Source organism: Tiliqua scincoides, chromosome 2, assembly GCF_035046505.1.
Source record: "Tiliqua scincoides isolate rTilSci1 chromosome 2, rTilSci1.hap2, whole genome shotgun sequence".
Taxonomy (NCBI): domain Eukaryota; kingdom Metazoa; phylum Chordata; class Lepidosauria; order Squamata; family Scincidae; genus Tiliqua; species Tiliqua scincoides.
This window is the reverse complement of record NC_089822.1, coordinates 219,534,543-219,559,167: the sequence shown is the minus strand read 5'-3', so window position 1 is coordinate 219,559,167 and position 24,625 is coordinate 219,534,543. Positions and strand designations below refer to the sequence as shown.

The 24,625-nt window shown below is 40.9% G+C and overlaps 2 protein-coding genes across 7 annotated transcripts in view; one reads left to right on the top strand and one right to left on the bottom strand.

The window, feature by feature from the left end:
• Nucleotides 1-22,321, top strand: part of TASOR (transcription activation suppressor) — a 109,696-nt gene extending 87,375 nt beyond the window's left edge. The window contains exons 28-29 of one of the 3 annotated variants that reach the window (XR_010793889.1): nt 18,373-18,455; nt 20,937-22,321. The gene's annotated coding sequence lies outside the window, so the exon portion shown is untranslated. Of the gene's footprint in view, nt 1-18,372; nt 19,342-20,936 lie in introns of those variants that run through there. The other 2 variants (XR_010793888.1, XR_010793887.1) reach the window with 2 other exon arrangements.
• The window catches only part of CCDC66 (coiled-coil domain containing 66), a 54,397-nt gene that overhangs the window by 20,471 nt on the left and 9,301 nt on the right, over nt 1-24,625 (bottom strand). For 2 of the 4 annotated variants that reach the window (XM_066617561.1, XM_066617558.1), the window contains exons 3-14: nt 23,459-23,484; nt 22,470-22,896; nt 20,867-21,020; nt 19,434-19,537; nt 12,428-12,555; nt 10,746-10,919; nt 9,892-10,023; nt 9,095-9,336; nt 7,675-7,759; nt 6,326-6,487; nt 4,929-5,076; nt 3,367-3,519 (exon numbers count right to left, since the gene is read on the bottom strand). In XM_066617561.1, the coding sequence (XP_066473658.1) occupies nt 3,367-3,519; nt 4,929-5,076; nt 6,326-6,487; nt 7,675-7,759; nt 9,095-9,336; nt 9,892-10,023; nt 10,746-10,919; nt 12,428-12,555; nt 19,434-19,537; nt 20,867-21,020; nt 22,470-22,896; nt 23,459-23,484 (1,935 nt within the window). The remainder of the gene's footprint in view (nt 1-3,366; nt 3,520-4,928; nt 5,077-6,325; nt 6,488-7,674; nt 7,760-9,094; nt 9,337-9,891; nt 10,024-10,745; nt 10,920-12,427; nt 12,556-19,433; nt 19,538-20,866; nt 21,021-22,469; nt 22,897-23,458; nt 23,485-24,625) is intronic. The other 2 variants (XM_066617562.1, XM_066617559.1) reach the window with 2 other exon arrangements.

Here is a 24,625-nt window from a genome sequence, read left to right as displayed (position 1 = left end):
TATTGCCCAGCTTTGTGGTGACCAAGGTTGGTCCATTTCTTTTAATGAAATAAACAAGCAACAAAAAAAGCATATTCAACATTAGTAAGCATGCATTTAAACTAAATAGATTACAAGGATGAAGCACTTTTAGTGAACTTCACATTTTGTTCATAATTTTAAAAACATCAGTTATAGCCTATGTAAAATAATCTTCATAGTTCTTTTTCCCTACTTTTACATAGACAAAACAATTAACATTTCCTTTGTGAATAATTGTTGCTTTCTTTCCAAGAAAAACAACTAAGTGATGAAAATTGTATATTAATATTAATATAAATATTTATCACACTATTTCTACTTCCATATTGTCTCTACCCAGACATTTGAAAATGATTTGCCTTTCTAAACAATTATAAATCTATAGGATAACAATTTAATTCATCCTGAGCAGTTTCACATTCTTATACTGCATTGATTTTTCTTTGAATAATATTTCACACCCATTGATCCTTAACAAATCAGACACAGCTCTCACATTTGCTCCTAATATTTTTCAGAGCAACTGTTGTAGATAAAGCCTCTGGTTGTCTGTCTCTCACAGAAAGAGGATTATTTCAGACATCATATACTCTATACAGGCATGCCCCCATAGCCGCAGGGGTTCTGTTCCAGAACCTACTGAGGTTAAGTGAAATTGTAGATATGAGGGAATGTTCTCCACCCTCCAGAGGCGAGAGAAGCTCTGCTCCCCTCACCCTTGGAGGGTCTTCTGAGTCTGGCAGAGGCCATGTGCATCCACCTGTAGCCTATGCCAGGCTCCGACTGACTCTTACTAGTAAAAAACAGTGACTTAAAAACACAAAAGTACAAGAAGTGTCTTATAAGTCATTAGAAGACCAGGGGAAGCCACTAAGCCATAAAATACAGGATGGGGGTGCAGGTGGGCATGTGTATCCATGGATCCCATATCTGCAGTTTCATTTATCCATGGATTGGGTCCACGTACCCCCTTCTGAGGCAAGGAGAGCTCTGCTCCCCTCACCTCCGGATGGTCTTCTGAGCCTGACAGAGGCTGCGTCTGTGCACTACGGTCTTAGAATGACAATTTGAGTTTTTTTTTAAAAACCCAACTTCTGGTCTTTCAAAAAAACAGAAAGTGATGTTTTCATAAGCTAAGCAATGAGGAGCAGATGTTTTCATAAGCTAAGCAATGAGGATTGGCCCTGAATGAGTATCTGGAAGCTGTGGTGGGGTGGAGATTGATCAACATGCTGCATTTGAAACTGAAAAAAATGGAAGCAACACCGGTAAGAGTCTTTGGGAGTTTACAGGCATCCCATTATTACCATATGGAAACAAATATGCAGCCTGGGCACCTTCCTAAACCCATACTTATTTTGTGTAAACCAGTGATGGTAGTGTGGTCAAAAGTGCTTTTTATCTGTTACACTCAGTGCTTTCCAAATTTACATTCGTCACAATGCACCAGCATCCAGAAATGGTGATAACGCATGATGTGATTGTACAAGGATGTCATCACCACTTCCTTCCAGTTTTGAAGGCCTGAAGAGACCCTACAAGCAGTGGTAAGAAACTCAGGGCCTTTTTAAGCAAGCAGAAACCACAGGCAGAAGCTCTGCCTATCAAGCTAAACCCTTTGCCACTGTTCACAGGGTCATGGCCTGATATCGCTGCCAGGCAGTAGGCATCCTGCAATGTCCCAGTGAGTACCTCATCACATGCTAGGGCATCATGACACACACTTTCTCAAAGATCAGTAATGTAACTGCAATGCAGTTTAAAGGGGCTACCCTCAAAGATGGATTAAAAGTTGGAGCCTGACTGTTTGCTGGCATTGAAAGATCAGGACATATTTAACTAGCTTTGTGCAAAGTGCACTGGCTGTCTGCACCCAATTTAAGGTACTCATTCTTTTAAAACCTTCCTAATCTCCAGCTGCATTTTACTATATGCTAAACCAGGAGTGTCCAAACTTTTTGGCAGGAGGGCCACATCATCTCTCTGACACTGTGTTAGGGGCTGGGAAAAAAGGAATTAATTTACATTTAAAATTGGAATAAATTTACATACATGAATATATTAGAGATGGAACTTATATGAATGAATGAAGGTCTTATGATAGCTCAAGACCTATAAAAGACCTCTTGCAAAGCAAAGCCGGCCTTTCCTTTGCTGCCGCTTCACAGATGTGACACAGCAAGCAGCTGAGGGAGCCCTCAGCCCATGGCTCATGTGAGAGGTCAAACAGTTGGCCCTCATGCTGAGAGTAGTCGCATTGGGCCAGTGCGGGCTCCAACAAGTCCCAAAGGGCCAGAGGCTCTTTGGAGACTGGGGTCTCTCTGCAGGCCAGATTGGGGGTCCCCAAGGGCTGCAAGTAGCCCCCAGGCCAGAGTTTGGGCACCCCTGCTCTAAACCTATGAGACTACCTAAGCTTATGAGAACCAGAGCTATCGCATCTGCACAATAGCTCCACCTACACCTGTGCAAAAATGCCAATTCAGCTGTCCGTAACTCAGGGAGCTAGTGTAACAGACAATAAAGTTGGGATCCTGATCAGGCTTAAAAAAAGTTCTATGCAATTTGCCTCACAGCTGGCATCCAAAAATTCAATCTCCTCCACTTGCACCGCTATCAACTTTTGCCATAAGAGTTTCTCCGTTAATGCTCTAGTTGCCATTCCTGTTTCATAGCTCTAAGGAAAATAATGCTATTTTTTATGCTATATGTGCTTTGTGGAGAGCAAGAAAATATTTGTAAGTGATTAGATCTATGGTCCTATCTGTATTCCACAGATAAACCAAGGCATGGGCTGAACTACCAACCACACTAGCAGTAAGTTTCTCCAGAGCTGTCAGAAATTTTATCTGCATCTACCTCCAGAGCTGGATCATTCTGACATGCTCCTTGACCCTAGGCTGGTTTAATCTTGTGCAATGCCAAAAAAAACCCCAAACCACACAGGACCTGCAAGATATCAGCTGTAATGGAGCCATTGTTAATATAATGATATGAACTCCTGCAGGTAAGGTAGCTTCAGCATGAATACTGAAGTTATCAACACCATGTTGAAGATTATTGAGCATTTTCTACTCTATCTAAAGTCGGCTTTGTTCTCCCTCTGTTTTTACTCCTAAATGTACAAAACTGACACTACTAATTTCATTTTTATTGTGAACTGATTCTAAATTCACCTATAAGGATTCCTCCAAAAGTAATCTACAAAATAATTAAACCTCATTGCTCTAAAAGAAAATGGAAACCACTTTTTTCCATCTAAACACCCTGTTTCACTATTCACTGTGTAAATAAACTATCTGTTTATAGTTTAAGTTAACAAATATAGCACTGAATGTATTTGTGTACCTGTCTGTACAGCAGTATCTTTCCGAGGAGACAGAATAATTTTGATGTTCTGATTTATTATACTGCTGTTCTCTCCTGAACAACTATCATGGTGATTGCCAACCTCTGAAAAGCCATTCAGATCAGTACAATAACTCTCATATTGTCCATCACCTAAAGGAAGAAAAAGAAATGACTCTATAGTATCAGGAATATTATTTGAATAAGTTAATACTTTACATATTCAAATTTGTTTGTTGAATTTACAAATTGTTCTGAATTTCTCAGTTACTGATAGAAAATACATTTGAATCAATGAATGGTGAATTGCTACCAAAACACTTAAAAATAAGGAATTATAAATTATAGCACCTCTTTTTTCATCTTGACAGAACCACCCTGGTATTTTCACTACAAAAGGTTTGGAAGCAAAAGAAGGGGACTTTCAGGAGATGCAAAATGCATCCCCCCCACCCCAAATGTACTTTCTTTTGCAGTTCTTCACAGTTGTTTGCAGCCTCCGTGTTTTTTGCTGCTCCCTTTGATGCCATTTTTAAAGGTTCAGGGTTGTCTGTGTGTCACACCACGACCTCAATCAATTGTGTATACATTATGAATACAATGACATTATGACAACATGGAACAATCCAAATCTGATTATGTAATGGCATTGCTGAATTGGGGGGGGGGGTACTTGGGAGAAAGGTCTGCCCTGCAGAGTTTTCAAAGCAGCAAACCAGAGTGCACTGGCTATAGGAATGCCCTTTCAAATGCTCCTGAGAAACTGCTGAAGGAGGTGAAAACATTTGTGAAGTTCAGGCTGTTGTTTCGATGCAGCACTAGTCTTAACTTGCAAACACTGATTTAGTCTAACACTGGCTAACTAAGTGGACTATTCTGGAAAGGGTTTTAAAAAATACCTTGGATAACGGGCAGCCCAATCGTGCGCTCCCGGTGCCCAGGGCTGCAGCAGCGCTGAAAATGGCTGCCGTTGCATCCTGCACACTCCACAGGCAGTGCCAGGGGCTCTTCGGAAGAAGAGGACTTTCGTCCCCTTCCCACGGGTAAGCCAAGTAGCCCCACAATGGGGCTACTCAATTCTACATTGACCCAAAGGTCAGTGTAGAATTTTTAGCCTCCGTGTCAGGCCAGAGGCCTGAAACAGAGACTCTACCGGCCCTTCCCCTGCCTTTCCCCAGCATGCCTCCTCCCTGCCTTCTCCTCAACCACTGCCTGCCTTGGAGTGCCTTCCCCCGCACCTACCTCTCCACTCCTCGGCACTCCACCTCCCTCCCCCCTGGCATGTTTGCGACAGTGTGTGCCGGCAGTGAGCTGGTGCACACTGTGTAGGATTGGGCCCTGAGTCTACTTGAAGGCCAGTATGCTTGGTGTTTGAAAAAACCTTCCAAAGGTTATCCATAAACTAAGGATAATGCAAAGAATACCATGTGGTGTTTTAAGGCTAGAAATGGCCACAGAAAGTCATACAGAAGGGCATACATTTTATTCATTTTTTTCTTCAATCAGGCAGCAATGAAACTTGTTTTTAAGGAAAAGAAAGCCTATTTGAGCTTGGTACTTACCACCACCAAGATTCTTCTGCAATTTGGAAATATCATGCCCTTTCTGAGCCAACTCTTTAATACGCTGTTCTTGTTTTAATCTCTGGGCCAGCTCCTGAGCTCTTTGCATTGTCTGATATAGTTCATTTGTTTTAAGGGTCATGATTTCCTATCAGGATAAAAGAGATATATACATAAGAACAGTTACCAAAGAAAGGAAAAGGAAACCCTGATGCTGTCTTTCAAGCATGTGCTGAATGCCTTGTTTAAACTCCCCAGAAGATCCTATGTAGGTTCAGCAGCCTAAAAAACTGCTGGAGCATACTTTGCAAGACAAAAGTTATGTAAGTGCCAGCCTATATAACTTTCAGCTGCTTATCCCTGTAAAGGGAAAGTGCCAAGCAGGAAGGAGTGTGTGTTTGAACTAATCACACTGTGTTACTCCCCTTGGTCATCCTGCCTTCTCCTGGGATTCACTCTTCCCTTTCCCTGACACAGCTCTATGCCTCTATGACTTGCATGCTATGGGTTGTTTTTTTTAAAGTTTGTATGTGGCATATTTTATACACACCGGCATATCTACATATTGACAAAAATGATTTTCACTGGCAGCCAGATTCTACCATCAATAAAATGGTCTGGAATCTCTACATGAGAGGTACAACCACTCTGAAAACCTCACTGGTGAATTCGCTACTGTCAGAGGACAGTAGAGTATTATATTAACCTCTGTAAATAGGTATGAATGCCTCAGAGAATATTATAGTTTGCATCCAAAGCCTAGCCTCCGCTTCCTGCCACAGCTCCGACACCCTGACAGAGATGATCCTGAAATTTTCAAGCGTCTGAGATGGTGTGTGGTGATGTGGCACAGCAGGGGAAGGAAAGAGGAGAATTTGTGCCAGTGGCTATCCATCCCATCTTGGGAGCAGGGGATAAGAACCAGCAGTGCCACACTAGTGGCTGGCCACGGTGCCTAGCATCCTTGCACTCAGTTCTATGAGAAGAGACATATAACATCAGACTCTGAGGGTATTTTGACACCAAAGGAGACTCAAGGCAGTAGGCAACTCATATGGGCTCTTATGAAGTAGGATGTGCAAACTACTTCTCAACTTTAATGATACTTCTCGACTTTAATGTTATTTATTCTGGAGGAGCAAGGAGCTCTGCTTGTCTTTTAATACCAAGCACTGAAAAGTCTTTGTCACCCCTCTGACTGCAGAAATTTCACCTAGCATTAACTTTTTCACCTTAAAAGGGGTACAAAGAGCGTGGGGTGGAGGGTGCGTGCGCATGCGTGCTTAAGTGAAAGTAGAAATTATCAGGAAGCAGAATTATGCACCAAATACCTCTATCTGCATTTGACACAGGCTGTGCTGTGTACATTTTGCTATAGGACACTATGAGAGGTATACCTCTTTTTGCTTTTGTCTGAACAGATCTTCTTCAAACTGCTTTTTCATCAGCTCCTGTTCTCTTGCAAGTCGGCCTTCTTCTTCTTGCTCTTCCCGTCTTCTTTGCTCTTCTTCAAGTTGCTTCTTCTTACGTTTTTCTTCTACTTGAGCCATTATGGCTTTCTAGAAGAATCAAATTCATTATACAATGCTCTTAGGAGTTATGGATGGGTGGGCTATGTGTTGAAGTGAGGATTTAATCTGATCATAATCTGCTGGTTTCTTGTTTACATGCCAGACGTTTTGATAAATTGTTTTATATTTATATTCCACTTTATCTCCATCCTGGGCATTCAAAGCAGTTATGTACTGCCTAAAAATCACAAGACCCAAACAGAAGAAATTCTTCTAACCTAAAACTCTTGGTATAGACTCTTAAGAGTCTACTAGACTCTTTAACCCCCCTCCAATCAATACCATTAGACTTTTCATCATTTCTCTGATATGAATTATGACTATTAATGCTGTATTTATCTATATCCAGTTTATTTTGTAAAATTATTTTTTAAAAATACCACAAAAAACTAGCACTTTTTAGCATCCACATTATAAATGTTTCTTAAGTTTCCAAAGTACATTAAAAACATGTTCTCAAACCTATATTTGGATTCATCATGAATAGCACTCAATATAAATATGTGCTCCATACAGCTAAATGATGATTCTGATGAAGGAACATCCCCTTTCCCAAGGAGGAATCACCCCTGTCTGCAATCACATGAAGGACGCTTTTGATCATTTACTTGGATAGGAGAGCCACTCTGGCTTACTAAGTACTTGCCCAACTGACAACATTTATTCATTTATAGTGCATGGGCTTTGCTTGAGGCATCAGGCATTGTCTGAACTTCCCTCCACCACCAACTCCAAGCTCCAAACAAATAAGTGTCAATAAGTGTCAACAGAGAGAGAAGGGAATAGTGTAGGAATTAGGGTTGAAGAGAACAGGAAAATAGTGTTACAAAATGGCAGCAGCTTAAAACATGGGGAAAGAAATCCTTTCAGATTGCAGCATGTGCTTTGTAGATTTTATATTTTTGAGGTAAAGAGCTCAGTAGGCATCTAAGCATCTCACAAAAATATATTAAATTGCAAAACCTCAGTAAAGGATTATACTCTTTAAAGGAAGGGAACCTGAAGCACAGTAACTAAAGAGTTCTGTTTAAGAAGACAAAAGCCATATACTCCAGGTCTAGTAGAACTACCTTCATATTTTATTAGTTATTGTGTTAACTTGTGGATTTTTGTGGGGAAAAGGGGAATAAATTAAATTGCGTTCCTAAGAATGTATCCGAAGTGAATGACTTTACCTGGTGTTCTAACTGCTTTTGTCGCCGCTTCTCTCTTTCTTCAATTTGAGCTGGATCCAAGAGGGCAGTCATTGAGCGAAGGAAACTATATATAGAAGAGAGCATTCAGAGAAACAAACACACTGATTAACTTTTAAAACATACCTTTCCAAGTCTTCTGCAGCATAAAAAGCTCTGTAACATTTCCACATTTATTTATAGTGCTATTATATTCACACAAGTATTTCTGTTCATGGATATAGAAATACCATATAGAAACATTATTAAAACTGAAACAAATAAACAGTATTAATACAAAGCACTGGGTTGGAAGAAAAAAATCATAAGAAAAGTCAAAGGCCTATCTAGTCCAGCATCTTGTTTCTCAAACCAGATGTCCCTTAGAAACCCCTAAAAAGGACAGAATGGCATACCTCTCTCCCACCATTGCTCCCCTGCAACAAGTCTCCAAAGGCATAGGCGCTGAAACTGGAGGTAGCACAGAACCATCATGACTAGTAGCCAGTGATACACCTGTCCTTCATGAATTTGTCTAATCCCCTTTTAAAGCCATCTAAGCCTAATGGCCTTTGCCACAATTTGAAGCAACATATTCCCTAAATAAATTATGGTTTATGTGAAGAAATTCTTCTTTTGTCTGTCTTGAATTTCCCACCAGTCATTTTGATGCCTGGTTCAAGTGAAGTGGGGAGAGGGAGAAAAATCTGTCTCTCCTTCTCTTTCCATATTGTACATAATTTTATAGGTCTCAATCATAAGGAAGGTGCTTCAGCCCCGATAACTCTGGATGCCCACCTCTGTACCTTTCTAGCTCTCTAAGGTACAATATAAAATATTTTATTTATATATATTATAAATATTCTACACTTTCACTTGTATTACTCAGTATTATATAATTATAATGTAATAAAATATAAAATAAGGATACTTTCAAACCCATTTCCATGTCAATGAGCATGTTCCACTCTTCATCCCAGCATGCCTTTCTAGTTTTAATAACTGTAGCATCTAGATTGTGCATGATGGACTCATTTGCTGAACAACCCGCTTGCCCCCCACAAGATGACAAAACCTAGAACAACATGCCAAGTGAGGGAGCAGAATGTACATGTAGGCAGGGCTTGTCACAAAGTGTCTTCCAAACTGGTTCAAAGTCTCTGAGGGCGCAATCCTAACCCCTTATGTCAGTGCTTTCCAGCACTGACATAAGGGCAATGCAGCTCTGAGGTAAGGGAACAAGCATTCCCTTACTTTGAGGAGGTCTCCGTGAGTGACATCCAACTGTAGGATGCAGCACATGTCCCATTGGCACCGCTATGCGAGTGCTTGAAAGCACTGACATAAGGGGTTAGGATTGCGCCCTAAGGCACACATCAATAGCAAGAGCAAATTAAAAGCTGGAAAAACTGAGGACATCTACCTGGTCTTCTGATTTGCCTCCAAAGCATTGGGTCCAATGGCTTTTCCTGAACCTTCTACCTCTGTTGGTGTCAGATGGCATAAAGCTGTAGGTGTAAAAGCATTCTGGTCCTGAGGGTTCGGAGAAAGGGATAAAGCTTCAGGTTGCTTTCTGTATGTTGTATTTAAAGGGTATTGTGAAGAACAGGGCATATGATTCCTGAAAGAGTCAAAATGCATTGTCCACTTCTCATGCTCTTCACCCTAATGAGATAAGCAACATTAAAGATACATATTTTTTAAATTGATATCCCACTTTTGTGCTATAATGGCCTCAAAATGACAAATACTTTGAATGACCTCATATAAACATACATATAGATTGTTATTTTACAGAATCTTAAAATGCAGGATTTGCATTTGAACAAAGCATTTTGCTATAGCTGGCTCACAGCAGACCCCAGAGATTAATTATGTGGTGAACGTTCAATAGTACTTAACCGTTTCCTTAAGTACTGTTCCATTATAATTTCTATAAAGAAAATATGCAGCCCAATGCTAAGCATGCTTACTCATAACCAAGTCCCATTATTTTCAACAGAATGTCTGTGCACGTGTACACAGAATTCTTGTCTAAGGTCCAGTTTATACAATCCCCTACAACTGAGATCTTTCCTGCTGTGGAGAAACAGTGTGTAAACATGCAGGGACATATACAGCCCAAGGGTTTGCTCTATTCATGCAATTCTTCCTGCCTAGGGTGACAGGAATGGGATATTTTGTTTACATTTCAAATTGCTCTTCATTAACTATAGCTACCTTTGATAAATTATATTTTTCTTCTATTTTTCGCAGTTTGTCAGCTTCTTTTTGTTTATCAAGTTCTTCAAGCCACTTTTTCTGTTGTTCACGTTTTATTGCACTAAAAGGATGCTCCAATGGTGTTGCTTCCTAAAAGAAGAAAATTTATATTTCCACTAACTCTTTGCTCAGATAAATTGAGAATGATTCTGCCTTTACAAACACTTTTCATGCAGGTACAGAAGACATGTATATCCATATGTTCAAACAAAGCAGTTTCTTATAGTAGTAGATTGGATCTTGCAATATTCTAATGCCAGAATGACACCTTTTCATGCAAATGGTAATTGCTGTACGCATCCTTCTATTCACCCTATCTGTGATGCACAAGGAACATAATTCCAGCTTCAGCTCCTGGCTTATTTGCAAACTCCATCTGGTACAAACCAGGATTTGCTGAGTTAGGACATCACAGAATATCTTAGTTTGCTCTCCTGTGGTGGAAGGGTGTATTCCAAGGAGTGGGTTGCCCACTTTTCGAAATGCCCCCTTTCTCCACCAAGACTTCCCAGGTAAGGAACTTGTCTTCTCTCTCTCTCGCTCTCTCTCTCTCTCACACACACACACACACAAGGTTGGGAACACTTTGCATTTCCAGGATTAAACCATGGTTTCACACAATATCTGAATAGCCCCAATGTGTCATCTAATCCTACCTTTACCTTAAAACTGAAAATTCATATTGAACACATTTATGAATGAAGCCTGCCTGGTCAACCTTTTCAAACTACAAACGGCATTCCAGAAACAAAGAAATGTACTGTTTGATGTTTAAGGCAAACTCAAAACATCACATGAACATTGTTTCTTACCCCTAACACAAATGCTGTTCGAATAGCAGCTGGCAAGTCAGGCGAACTGAAACTAGAGAACTGTCCACTTTGGCCTCTTGAAACGCTGGGTGAGGCTTCACTAGCCTCAGTGGTTAAAATCCTACAAGTGTGGATATCTTCTACTGTGGGATTCAAGTCATCTGAAAATGCCATCTACAAATAAAGTATTTATTTATTTTTCAAGTTTATATACCACCCTTCTTTCAATGAGCTCAGTTCTACATGGCTCCTCCCCCTCCTTCCATCCTTATAACAACCTTGTGTTGCAGATTAGGCCAAGTGTGTGACTGGATTGATTGGAGGTTTGAATCAGGGACCTTCTGGTCCAAGTCCAGGACTAGGTCTTCTTGGTGACTTCAAACAAACTGCTTTATTGTACCAGTGTTACAATTAAAACATGACATTTTATACAATAATGTAGTTATTTAGAAAAATGTGACAATCACCACCCTATATTACATATCACAAATTCTTCTAGGAACCTTTGGGAAATAACTATTCAAGGATCTCACTATTTGCAGTACAGCCCTGAAAAGACGTAGTTTAGAATAGTGAGCGGACTCTCTAAATAATCTGCCTATTCACCTGAACAATATCACTAAATTGCATCCAAAGCTTTCACTCAGCGAATGAAAAGCTCTTCCGTGAATGGAAGGATGCCTTCCTTGAGTACTCTTCCCTGAGTGGAAGTACTACGGAGCAAAAACTCTGGATGCAACCCAGTGTCAGTCTAAATCAGGAAGGAGGGGGAGAGAAAACAAGCAGCAACTCAGGGGTGAGGTATACCAAACACTAAAGAATTACAGGCACCTCTCAATTAACACAGTCTGATTTACACATTTTCTAAATAGCACAATTTGCAAGTGGAGACCAGAAGTCTAATTTACATTGGCAAGTTTTAAATAATGCAGTCAATTAGCTGCTAATGAGCAACACTGTTAGATGTTGGCAGCTTCCTGTGGGGAGAGGAGTCTACTCTAAAGCCAGAAGATTAAAAATAGAGAAAGAAAATGTGCTCACAGAGCTGCTGCTTAGTTTCCTTATCTGCATCTTTGTTTTCATTATTGCTTTCTCAGTCATCAACATCAGTAGCCATTCCCACTTCCAGCAGCCTCTCTCCTCAACTTGTCCTGGAAATTCCTATCCACCAATCAAGTTGCAAAAACCTCTTCCTCTCATATGAGTCTCTATTTGGTCTGTCTGAGTGCCCTTTCATGCTTTCTTTATCCATAGTTCCACCCCATGATGTTTTCTCTCACACTTCCTGGTTGGTTTGCCTATGCCTTGGCACACCACTTGCAATGCACTTAGTGGAGAGGCATTCAATGCTAAGTTTGCGCTGTGTTCCTTGCTCTGTGTTGTGCTGCCTATGACAACTTGGGCAAGCAGAAGTAATCGGTTTTCACCATGAGAAGTGATTTCTCCCCTAATTTATGCCATTTACATTGGTTCCTATGGGGAAAAGTGTTTTAATTTAGTCATTTTTAATATACACTCCAATTTCCAATAACATAACCCCCGAATAAATCAATAAGTACCTGTATATGCAAACATCTACTTGTCTAACAAAGTAAGGTAGAATCCTATACAAACTATATGCAATATCTAAGTATACATACATTTCCAAACAAAGTAGAATTAAACAAATTGCTTAACTTTACCTTAGCTTGTTTGGCCATCTCTGCTTTTTCTGTGGAGGTTTTCACGACATTAGTTTTCTGTCTTGAGTGATATTTTGATTCTCCTTCTGAAATTTCTTGGAGTTTCTTCTTTAAAGCTATCTGTTCATCTTTAAAGATTGTTTTATCAGTGAAATTTCTCAGTAAGTACAAATAACTACATGCAGAATCAGTAAAATGAAATTTTCAAGAACAGTGAAATTATAGTGCAAACATATATGTTTACTGAGAAGGGGGGTCAACCTGTGTCCGATAGGGCTTACTTCCTAGCAAATGTTCTACATCTTTTGAAGACTGCAATCCTATACACATCTTGGGGATAAATTCTATTGAACTGAGAGGGTCTTACTTCTGAGTTGACCTGCAAAGGACTGTGCTGTAAATCATTTAATAAAACAAAAAACCAATCTGGATCAATTTTTTAAGATATGTTTGTTCTAAGTGCAAAAACTCTGGCATCCTTCAGTCTCGGAAGACTATGGTATCGCACTCTGAATGGTGGTTCTGGAACAGCGTCTAGTGTGGCTGAAAAGGCCAGTTCAGGAGTGACAATCCCTTCCACACTGGGAGCAAATGCAGTTGTCCCTGGTCTGTCTCCCTGGCTGTGGGCCTTCCTTCTTTGCCTCTTTGCCTCAGTCTGTTGGCCAAGTGTCTCTTCAAACTGGGAGAGGCCATGCGGCACAGCCTGCCTCCAAGTGGGCCGCTCAGAGGCCAAGGTTTCCCACCTGTTGATGTCCATTCCTAAGGCCTTCAGATCCCTCTTGCAGATGTATCGCAGCTGTGGTCTACCTGCACCAGTTCTCCGTAGAGGAGATCCTTTGGGATCCGGCCATCACCCATTCTCATGATATGACCAAGCCAACGCAGGCATCTCTGTTTCAGCAGTGTATACATGCTGGGGATTCCAGGTCGTTCCAGGACTGCGTTGTTTGGAACTTTGTCCTGCCAGGTGATACCAAGGATGCATCAGAGGCAACGCATGTGGAAAGCGTTCAGTTTCCTCTCCTGTTGTGAGCGAAGAGTCCATGACTCACTGCAGTACAGAAGTGTACTCAAGGCGCAAGCTCTGTAGACCTGGATCTTGGAATGTTCCGTCAGCTTCTTGTTGGTCCATACTTTCTTTGTGAGTCTGGAAAACGTGGTAGCTGCTTTGCTGATGCATTTGTTTAGCTCAGTATCGAGAGAAAGAGTGTTGGAGATCGTTGAGCCAAGGTACACAAAGTCATGGACAACCTCCAGTTCATGTGCAGAGATTGTAATGCACATGAACCATCCTGAACCATGACCTGTGTTTTCTTCAGGCTGATTGTCAGATCAAAGTCTTGGCAGGCCTTGCTTAAACAATTCATGAGCTGCTGAAGATCTTTGGCAGAGTGGGCGGTAACAGCTGCATCGTTAAAAGAGGAAGTCACACAGACATTTCAGCTGGACTTTGGACTTTGCTCTCAGTCTGGAGAGGATGAGAAGTTTTCCATCTGATCTGGTCCAGAGATAGATGCCTTCTGTTGCAGTTCCAAAGGCATGCTTCAGCAGGACAGTGAAGAAAATTCCAAACGAGGTTGGCGCAAGAACACAGCCCTGTTGCACTCCGCTTCAGATGTCAAAGGGGTCTGATGTGGATCCATCAAAACTACAGTGCCCTTCATGTCCTCGTGGAAAGACCTGATGATGCTGAGGAGCCTGGGTGGACATCTGATCTTGGGGAGCATCTTGAAAAGGCCGTCCCTGCTGACCAGGTCGAAAGCCTTCGTGAGATCTATGAAGGCTATAAAGAGTGGCTGTCGTTGTTCCCTACATTTCTCCTGCAGCTGTCTAAGGGAGAATACCATATCAGTGGTGGACCTGTTGGCTCGGAATCCGCACTGCAATTCTGGAAAGACGCTCTCTGCAAGTAACTGGAGCCTCTTTAGTGCAACGCAGGCAAACAGCTTTCCTACAACGCTAAGATGAGAGATGCCACAGTAGTTATTGCAGTCACCCTGTTGCCTTTGTTCTTGTACAGCGTAATGATGTTTGCATCCCTCATGTCCTGGGGTACTCCACCTTCTCTCCAGCAGAGACAGAGGATTTCATGCAGCTCAGTGGCAATGATCTCTTTGCAGCACTTTAGGACCTCAGCAGGGATGCTGTCTTTCCCAGGTGCCTTGCCAGAGGCAAGGGAGTCCAGGGCCATGTTAAGTTCTGATAAGGTTGGTTCACTGTAAAGCTCCTCCAACACAGGCAGGCACTCAATGTTGTTCAGCGCTTCTTCAGTAACTACATTTTCTCTGGAATACAGCTCAGAGTAGTGCTGCACCTAGCGTTCCATCTGCTGCACCCAGTCCTGGATGACCTTGCCTGTGGCAGACTTCAGAGGGGCGGTTTTCTTCCGTGTTGGACCTAGAGCCTGCTTGATGCCATCATACATTATCTTGATGTTGCCTGTGTCAGCTGCTATCTGTATCTGGGAACAGAGTTGGAGCCAGTAGCCATTAGCACATCTCCTGGCAGTCTGCTGAACTTTGCTGTAAGCAGCTCGGAGGACGTGCAGGTTGTGCTCAATGGGACAGGCTTTGTGGCTATAGTGTTACCAGTTTATATCTGTATCCAGAGTTTGTTGAAAATCTCCATGCTTTGAAGATGGCAAGGCTCTTGGCTGTGCTGTCCAGGATCCCTTGATTTTGAGAGATTTGCAGTGGGTTTGCCACACCCATCTTGAAGAGTCAATGATTACTGTTCTCAATAGCAGCTCAAAATGGAAGGGAACATCTTCAAAAAGTTCGGAAGGGTATACTACTGCAGATACTCTAGAAACAGGAGCTAAAATGATAGTTTCTGATGGCGATGCACTTGGGACCTGAAAATGGAGAGGAACCATCTCTCTAGATGTCTCTTTTGCAGACAGATCAGTAAGATGACTGCTATGGTAAATACCACATTGCCCAAAATGCACTGGATAAGATGCAACGATTGAGAAAGTGAAAAGCTATGTGGGCTCCAAATGAGATTTCTCATAGTTGACATACAGTCCGGAAAATGTTAGCAAGGCTAACAAGTCTAGATGTTTCATGAGTTCTTGCTTGAATTCTGCCAGTATACTGTAATTAAAGCCATGCACTTTGGAAATATTATTTGATGCAAGATCCCAAAAGGAAGCAGTGTTGATCATGTGCAAACCACAGATACTTCCAATATTATGCACAGATCACAATGTGAAAGTAGGTGTCCTGTGGAAAAATGGTTGCAAAACAGGAATCTTCATAAAGAAGTGTCATGATGTTGAGAACAGAGATCACATGAAACTTCTTGGTCTTGACCAAGGTGTTAACATCCCATAGCTCTAGTATGGGATGTAGGGCACTGTCTCTCTTCAGTACTGTTACATACCCAGAATAGAAATCTTGATTATATTCATTGAAGAGTACTGGATTGATGGCACCTTTCCAGAGAAGAGTGTCTATCTTTGTCTGCTAGAGCTGGAATAGGTTCAGTGACTTGACGGTGGAAGATGAATGAAGTCTATGCACTATGAATGAACTCTATAGTCAATCATGACTATAGTGAGCGAGAGTTCCAGACTGTCTACAAACTATTTTAAATGATTCTCAAATTTAGGAGAATCTTTGCAATGTGGTGGTGACAATCCAAGATGAGGTTGGTTGATGTTGCGGTCATTAAGGTGAGGGTATGTTGAGAGGGGTCATAGATTCTGTTTTACTGGAGTCACATGTGTTGAGAAATTTGAAGCTTGTTTAGATTTTGAAGACAATTATCCCTTTCTTGCAACATGGATAAGCAGTTATATAATACGCTCAATCTGAGTAAGTTTTGTATTGTCAAAATTGTGATTGATGGCTTTATCTTGATTTTGAAGAAGCTAAAGTTCCAAATGTTTCAGCAGTCACCTTTGTACTAATTCCAAAGACTTACAGCCCAATCCTAAACCTGGCGGTGCCCAGGGCTCCAGCAGCACTGGAATGGCTACCGCTGGATCCAATAGGTGCCAGGTTAGCATCAGGAGTCTCCTCAGGGTTAAAGAATATTTGCTCCCTTACCCCAGGAAACGCAGCCGCAGTCCCAATCTCTCACTTTTGAGCAGACAGACCCAAAGAGGCCTGTATGGGGCTGTCTGGGCCAGGAAGGAGGTTAGGATACAACAGCAGAGACTGCTGCTGACTCTCTCTCCAGGGGCCTGATCCTCCCCTCCCTCCACCCCATCCTGCCCATTCCCTGCCTCCCTTCCACCCCAAGAAGCCTCATCATGGCTGGTGGGGGAGGAGCACCAGCACTGGTGGCCCTTCCTCTCTGGGTGCCACAGATGTGCCTTATGGCACATTTGCAACACCCAGCACTGGTGCTGAAGCTGAGTGCCACCGCTAAGAGGGGTTAGGATTGGGCCCTTAGTGGTAGAACCGAAGAGCCCCTTCCCATCAAAAGGCAGGTCTTCCATGCACGCATGCCTTCTTATCTGGTAGAAGAGAAGCACAGAATAGCCTCAAAAACATCTTCAGAGCCATGGATGCGACCCTAGTCTTGGAAGAACACTCCATAAGATTGTTTTCTATGTTGATTTGTTGTTTAGCTACTTTAGATGCCCCATATTGAAAAGTTTTTACAGGGGGCTTATCCACAGGGAGCCCCCATAGATAAGGAAAACTGCAAGTATTGAAACCCTTGGTTTTCGGGCCCCACTCCCCCTCCAGTTGGAACTCAGGTCAGGTCTTCTGAGTGGTCCTCTGCAGGCCTCAGAATGACTATTACAATGCAGAATGACTATTACAATGAAAAAAAAGGCGACTTCTGGTTTTACTGGAAGACTTCCGGTTTTGCTGAAAAAATAAGGTTTTGGATCAGTGGGCTCCAAACCCACAGATAATGCGGGCAGGCCTGCACTCAGCCTCTAATAATTTGCTTCGTAATAAAAGGCAACTTCTCCCAGAGACAGTACTGATAGTTTGCCATGCAAGAGAGGAAGTTGGCGATTTTAACATTCATGGCAGTGATAATGTAAAGTTTTTCTGACACAGCATCCAGCTTTCTCCAGTCAGAATCCATAGGAGTGTGTTTTCTTTTGCTGGCAGAAGCATATTTTACTATAAGGCAGTTTGGCTTCAGATGTTTGAAAGAAAAAAAGGGCAACCATCTACCTGGACATTATACATCTGTTCCAGCTTCCATGAGATGGAGAGTCCAAATGATGGCTTCTCCCAAGGAGAAGCTCCTTCAAGCAGAATTGAAAGTATAATTGAGGCAACAGTATAAGCACTAGTTGGGCTGAAAATGTAGACTGGGTGATCCCTGGAGTTAATGCCATTCTAATGATATTTTCATTGTATGTCCTCTTTTGGAGATGCCAACTTCTCATTGGGTGGTAAAGTGAAGGCCCTGAAAGCATGAGATGTGATTGTCTTCAACTCAGATTCTCTTCTGATGAACTGGAAGATGGGAGAGAGCAGACGAGACAAGATGTTGGGAGTAGGGAAGACTGACTTTAGAGTCGAAGCTGAAGAGACTAATACAGTCAAGTTTGATGCAATCAATGTCAAAGTAACAACTGGTCACAGAGATTGCCAGTGATGTTGGCATAAGACTCAGTGTTAATTGCCAAGCCAACTGTGGCTGTTGCTTCACTTTTGACAGCTCTCTGTAGAGGATTTGTGCACCATCTTAGCAGCCTGTTTCAAGGAAGCCATTTCCTGTGGCAAATAAATTGGAGGTGATCACATTCCCCCCATCACCACTGGGGAGGTAAGAGCTGACTGCTATAGCACTGGTCTGAAAAATTCTGTTCTCTCATTCATTTAGATAACTTCTTGCAGCAGACATACAATATGTCTGTCTCCTGGGCAGAAAAAGTAGGAGCTGTGGCCAGCAGTGATGGGGAGTTTAGCCTCACAGCAGAGAGACTTTTTCAAGAGCTAACAGACTAAATCTTTTTCCTTTTCCAGAAAAGAAATTGTTCTTTCTCCTTCTTTCTGACAAGTGAAGAAATAGAAAATAAAAAGGAAGTTGTCCTAATGATGCTGCTGAGGTAAAGGAACTGAGCATGAAGGATTCAACATTATCCCTGTGTTTGAGAACACAGTGTGCATGTGCCCACTTGAGAACAGGAGGGTAGAATACACTGTGTTTAACTGCATAGACACCAGAAAGAATTAAAAAACAGATGTCATATTTTCTAAATCTCAACAGACAATGTTTTCTATAGACTCGTAGGCTGTGATTTAATGCACCCATATCTTAAAGTAATCAGTGCAACTTGCAACCTAAAAAATGTTAAAATGTTCTGTTTTTCTTGTTCGTTCTCCGAATAATCTCACTGAGGTGGTAATTGTTATTCCCAATTTGCAGACAAAGAACTGGAAGCTGGAAACAGGTGTTTACCACAAATCTTTGACAAACATGGCACTGTGGTTCAGTTCGTTATGAATGCCATTTATGGACGCTTGCTAACATTGCAGATATTTTAGGCACCAATTTGATTAACATAAGTAAGTGAAAAAAGAAGCCACAGAGCATTTGACATTTAAATACTGACATTTGTTTTAAGAGCTGAAAATATAACGACCCTATAAAGTTAAGCTTCATAACATATTGATCACATTTCACCACAGTTAACTACAGTAACAATTTTTTTGTAAAACTATGTGCCTATTTAATAACCAATAGTTAGAGGTATTTGTTTTTGTTGATAATGACGCAAAACACCCCAGCACTGCATTTTGGTGTCTAAGTATTTTCCAGAAAATTTTGGTGTCTGCATTTTGGTGTCTAAGATTACTTTTCCAGTCAAAAGTAATACTGCGGCTGTATCTGCTGACACTGTATCACCTATCTAGTACACTTTTCAAGTGTTAAAAATAAAAATGAGAACTTAGAACGAGAACTTAACACTTAACACCAGTTTCTGCCTTTCACTTTTTTCAAACAATGAAATCTGCAAAAAAACCACAATTTTTAAACACCTCTACCAATAGTGTAGATTAGAATATGTGTGATTACACTGTACCTAGTTCTTTTCTCCATTGGGACTTCATAGCATCCAATAAGGTTTTATCCCTTTCTCGTTCACCCAGAGTACTAAATATGTCACCTGGTTTCCATGAATTCCTGCTGACAAAGAATAAAAGGTTTTTTAAGCTCAACTGTTTGTCGTCAAACAACAGCTAAGGAGTAATCAACCCATATTAGGCTGTATCATAGCCCTACCCCTCATCTACTCTTCAAGGTCAGAGAGACATCTGGAGCAATATGGAATGTGACAGTAGGACTTGCAAAGTGAGAGGGGTAATAGTGAAAACTGCCCAACCTTGCATGTATGGAAACATCTTCTGTACACACAAATCAAAGTTAGTATATAACTCACTGACAATGATTTATCAGGGCTGAAAGGAGACCAAGGGTACATACATACTACTGTATACCCTATAGCTAGGGTCAGCAGACTTCAGGATTACAGGATCAACTTTGTTTTTTGTAGAACCCTGAGGTTCACTTTCCAGAGACAGATGCAACATTTTTTACCTTGCCTTTATCACCCAAAGGAAGGTGGCCCAAGGACATTTATTTACAATTTTAAGGAAGAGCAAGTGGAGTCAGCTAGCACTCTTCAGTATAAAGTCCCATTTTACAGCTGGGGAAAACTGAGGCTCAGAGATACAAGCTTGATCAAACACATAAGTGTGTACAGACAATCTTTTTTTAATTGTTAAAAAATTAGAACTGTAATTGATCTACTGGATGTCACCCAAAAATCTATCAGTAGATCTTTATCTGCCTTCAGCTCACCCTGCCCAAGAGTTCTCCTTGCTGGGTTGCTTAAAGAATCAGAGACCCAAGCTCTCTTTCCACTTTATAAAGGGGGAGGATACATGTCTCCTTGGTTGTTCCTCCTTATGTTCTATGGGCTTTCTCTAACAGCTCCCTTCTAAAAAAACAGACAACACCTTTGATTGAAAAAGGAATTGTAAAATCAAAGGAGTGATCAAAGGAGTTCATTCACATAATATCCTTGGTGACTGTTTGTAATGCCGTCTGAGGATATGAATCACTGTGTATTTAAGAATATACAGCACATGGCTACCTCCGTATTCTGTGCCAGTATCTCTCTGAAACCAGTGCAATGGCAAGTTACTAAGGAGTGCAATGGCAGGAGAAAGGTATGCCTTTATCTCCTGCTTGTGACCTTCCATTGGCATCTGTTTGACCTCTGCGAGAAACAGGATGCTTGACATGCCTTACATTTGCTCCAGCAGGGTGCTTATGTTCTTAGAGTATGTGTTTTCATTAAAATGTGCCTGCTGGTTTTTGTAAGAACATATACAAGAAGACAATACACTGTGCAACGGCCTACCCTCTATTCATTCTGTAACTTAGGTTAACATTCTGTTTCAAAAACGTGCACCATCATAAATTCAAGTTTATTTGAAAAGATCTACGTACATGATAAGTTTCTGTTCAACGTGCTTGGGTGATCCTTGCTTTCTGTTTAAAATGATACTATTTTCACTAGGAATGGATGGAGCTTCACCAGCCTTTTGGAGCAGTCCCATTATGTTCTCTTCTTCTGGAGCCTGATCAGCAAGAGAGCTAGTATCTGCACAGTTTGGTACAAAAAGTAAAAAGTGCTCTTAAAAAGGAATATTGCAATAAGATTTTTTTCCTTACCATGTGAAATCCTTTAAGACAGCAGGAAACATCAAGGGCCACATCCAATGTTATATTTATGCTATAGGGATATTCCCATAACTCCCATTTGATGAAAATTGTGATACCAGAAGGAGTTTTAATCATATCTACTTGTGGATTAAATATGGGTATTTTGATCTGTTTTTGGAATATTCTACAAACTTGTATGTGTAGACTAGCTCACACTTTCTGAACACAGCCTAACTCTAAATAGTAAAGCATGTACACATTATGAAGAGTTGTAAATGCACACACGTTTCTTAAACATACAAACAGAAGCTCAGTCTTTTCCAATTGCTGCTTCTATATATTGCAGGAAAACCTGGTCATTTGATGATTAGACAGTGGGTGCTCAGTATTCATGGGGGATCCATTCCAGGACCACCACCACTCGTGGATATGGAATTTCACAGATAAGGAAATCCATGGGGGGTGGCAGTATGGCACCACATTTACTTATGGGGGGGCGTGCCTGGCCCTCCGGAAATTGTGTGAGGTCTACTGGTCTCCTAGATGCTACTGAAAGGCACTTCTGGTTCATGCTGGTGACTTCTGGTCACATCCAGGAGGCCTTCTAAGTGAAAGGAAAGAGAAGGGAGGCCTTCTCAGAACCTCTCCTGGAAGGTACTTCCAGATTGTGCCTAGGAAGTGTTCTGAGGCTCTCAAGCCACAGGCTCAGCATCCATGGATATTCAAATCCAAGGATGCAGAGCCCACAGATAAGGAGGGCCCACTGTAAACTACCATTTAAATTGCAAAGTTAAGAACCAGCTTTGATTTAAAAGTAGATATCACTTTTGCCTTTTTCATGTTACTTTTTTCAAGACAGATGTACCAAACTCTGCCTGAGTGAAATAATGCTAAGACTACAGTTAAAAATATGCTTACAGGGTTGCTAAGACCCACCTATTTGAAACAGAACTATTTGTAACTATGTTTATATCTGCATTGTAAGATTAAATTCTTACCTAAAACACATTCATAGAGAGCCATGTGTGAATGAATCCAGTAAGGTAGAAAACACTATAAATTAGTTAATGTCAGGAACCTGCAATTTATATAAGGGCCAAACTATACATTCTGATTAATGCACATGCTGAAATAAATCCCTATACCTGATTCACAGACCTAATTCAGAAAGCATGGCTATGTATAGTTTGTGCCAACCATGGGTTATAACTGAAAGTTTAGTTCAAGTTTCTAGACATACATTTTCATCCAAAAGTGGCCTATCTGAACATTTAATTTTAATGTAAGTATCTTACTAGTTTTGAGTATCATACTTCTTTGAAGTATACTGCCAAGAAAACTAGCTGCTAGAAAACAATTTAGTTTTGGAAAATGATAAATATCTTACTTGTTTCTTTATTCTTTTCATCTGGAAGCTGGGAAGCTGCTTTGGTTCCTTCTTTTACAGCCATCAAAATCTGTTCAAGCTGCTCTTGTGTTAAACACACCAAGTTGTCCCTTAGATCCTCAGGATGCTTTTTAAACTTCTTGTTGGACACCAAAGGTTTCTTAACTGAAATTCCAGTATTATCAGATTTTGCACTGTCTTTATAGGTGATAAAAGCATTATCCTTATTGCAAAATTCTTTTGAAGAATCCTTAGTGAATTCAGAAGTCTCATGGTTTTTCCCAATTTTTGTCTCTGAAAGTCTGGTTCCAGTTTTGTGTTTTGTTACACAATCATTCTTCTCACAGGTAGTTTGCACTGATTTCAGAACATGTCCATTCTGTCTTGTTTTCAATGTATGTTTTAAGGGTCTGTTTTTATTGAATATCTGTTAAAACAGTAACAATTTTCCTATTATGGTAGTCTCCAAAAAATGACAATGCTTTCCATTGCTGGCTATGTTACTGAAATGGCTTTTTAGTTTCCCTAGCTAAGAAAGACTGATAACTTTTGCAAAATTAATATTTAAGATTAATATCTATTTTAATTGTGTTTGTACTGGTGGAGGATGGCCAGATTAAAGTGGAAGTTTGTTAATCTTGTCTGGATATTACTTGGTTCTTACTTGGAACCATTCCAAGAATAAACCATTCTTACTTGGTTTGTGAACTATTAAAGACTGCTTGACAAGCGCCCAACCCAAAGAACCTACAAGTTTTCAGATAGCAGCTCCCCATCACACCATATGGCGAAACAGTTTTGACACTGAAGAGCCTTTCAAAGGATCTGGTGTTCAAAGAAAAAAACAAAAATCCCAATAGTCATGGTTGGGACACAGGGAGTTAAAGAGCAAAGGAAAATTTTCCCATACTAGGCACAAATATCTTTTGTAAACACAGCATTGTGAGAAGAACTTAAATATGGCTGTCAATTTATGCAGCAGGACTTACCTTAACACTAGGTTTGGATTTTCCCACTAGAACAAAAACAAACACAAATGAGAACTAGTAGAACAACAACTAGAAAATTCAGCTTAGGCCAATGAAAATGTTGTCAAATGTATTTTATATCAATGGCTGCAAGACAAAACCCTGAGCAATGTTCAGCCTCCTAAAGATGTACTGTATGTAACTGTCGAACATATTATTATTATTAACAGTATTTAAATACCGCTTTTCAACAAAAAGTTCACAAAGCGATTTACAGAAAAAATCAAACAACATACACATTGACTCCATCCAACAAGGCTTTCTACTATAACAGCTCTCGCCTCATTCCACCTCTTTAGAATAAACTGAGTACAAGTTATCAGCCTTCTAAATCACATATACAAAGAACTTTTGCAATCTCAGAGGTGCTGAGTGTTAGACTTACACCTTAAGCCAAATAATCCTTACAGTCTCATTCTAGTCATGCTCACTGATATTAAGGGAGTAAGGGTGCAATCCTATGCACACTTGCCTGGGAATAAAATGGAGGGAAAGGGGAAATAAAAAGAGACTTAGAGATGGCAGAGAAATTGAATGAGTTCTTTGCATCTGTCTTCATGGCAGAAGACCTCGGGCAGATACCATTGCCCAAACGGCCCCTCCTGACCAAGAAATTAAGTCAGATAGAGGTTAAAAGAGAAGAAGTTTCAGACCTAATTGATAAATTAAAGATCAGTAAGTCACTGGGCCCTGATGGCATCCACCCAAGAGTTATTAAGGAATTGAAGAATGAAGTTGCTGATCTCTTGACTAAAATATGCAACTTGTTCCTCAAAACGGCTACAGTGCCAAAGGACTGCAGGATGGCAAATGTCACGCTGATCTTTAAAAAGGAAAAGAGGGGGGACCCGGGAAACTATAGGCCGGTCAGCCTAACATCTATACTGGGTAAGATGGTGGAATGCCTCATCAAAGATAGAATCTCAAAACACACAGACGAACAGGCCTTGCTGAGGGAGAATCAGCATGGCTCCTGTAAGGATAAGTCTTGCCTCACAAACCTTTTAGAATTCTTCGAAAAGGTCAACAGGCACGTAGATGCGGGAGAACCCGTGGACATTATATACCAGAAGGCGTTCGACACGGTCCCTCACCAAAGACTACTGAAAAACTCCACAGTCAGGGAAT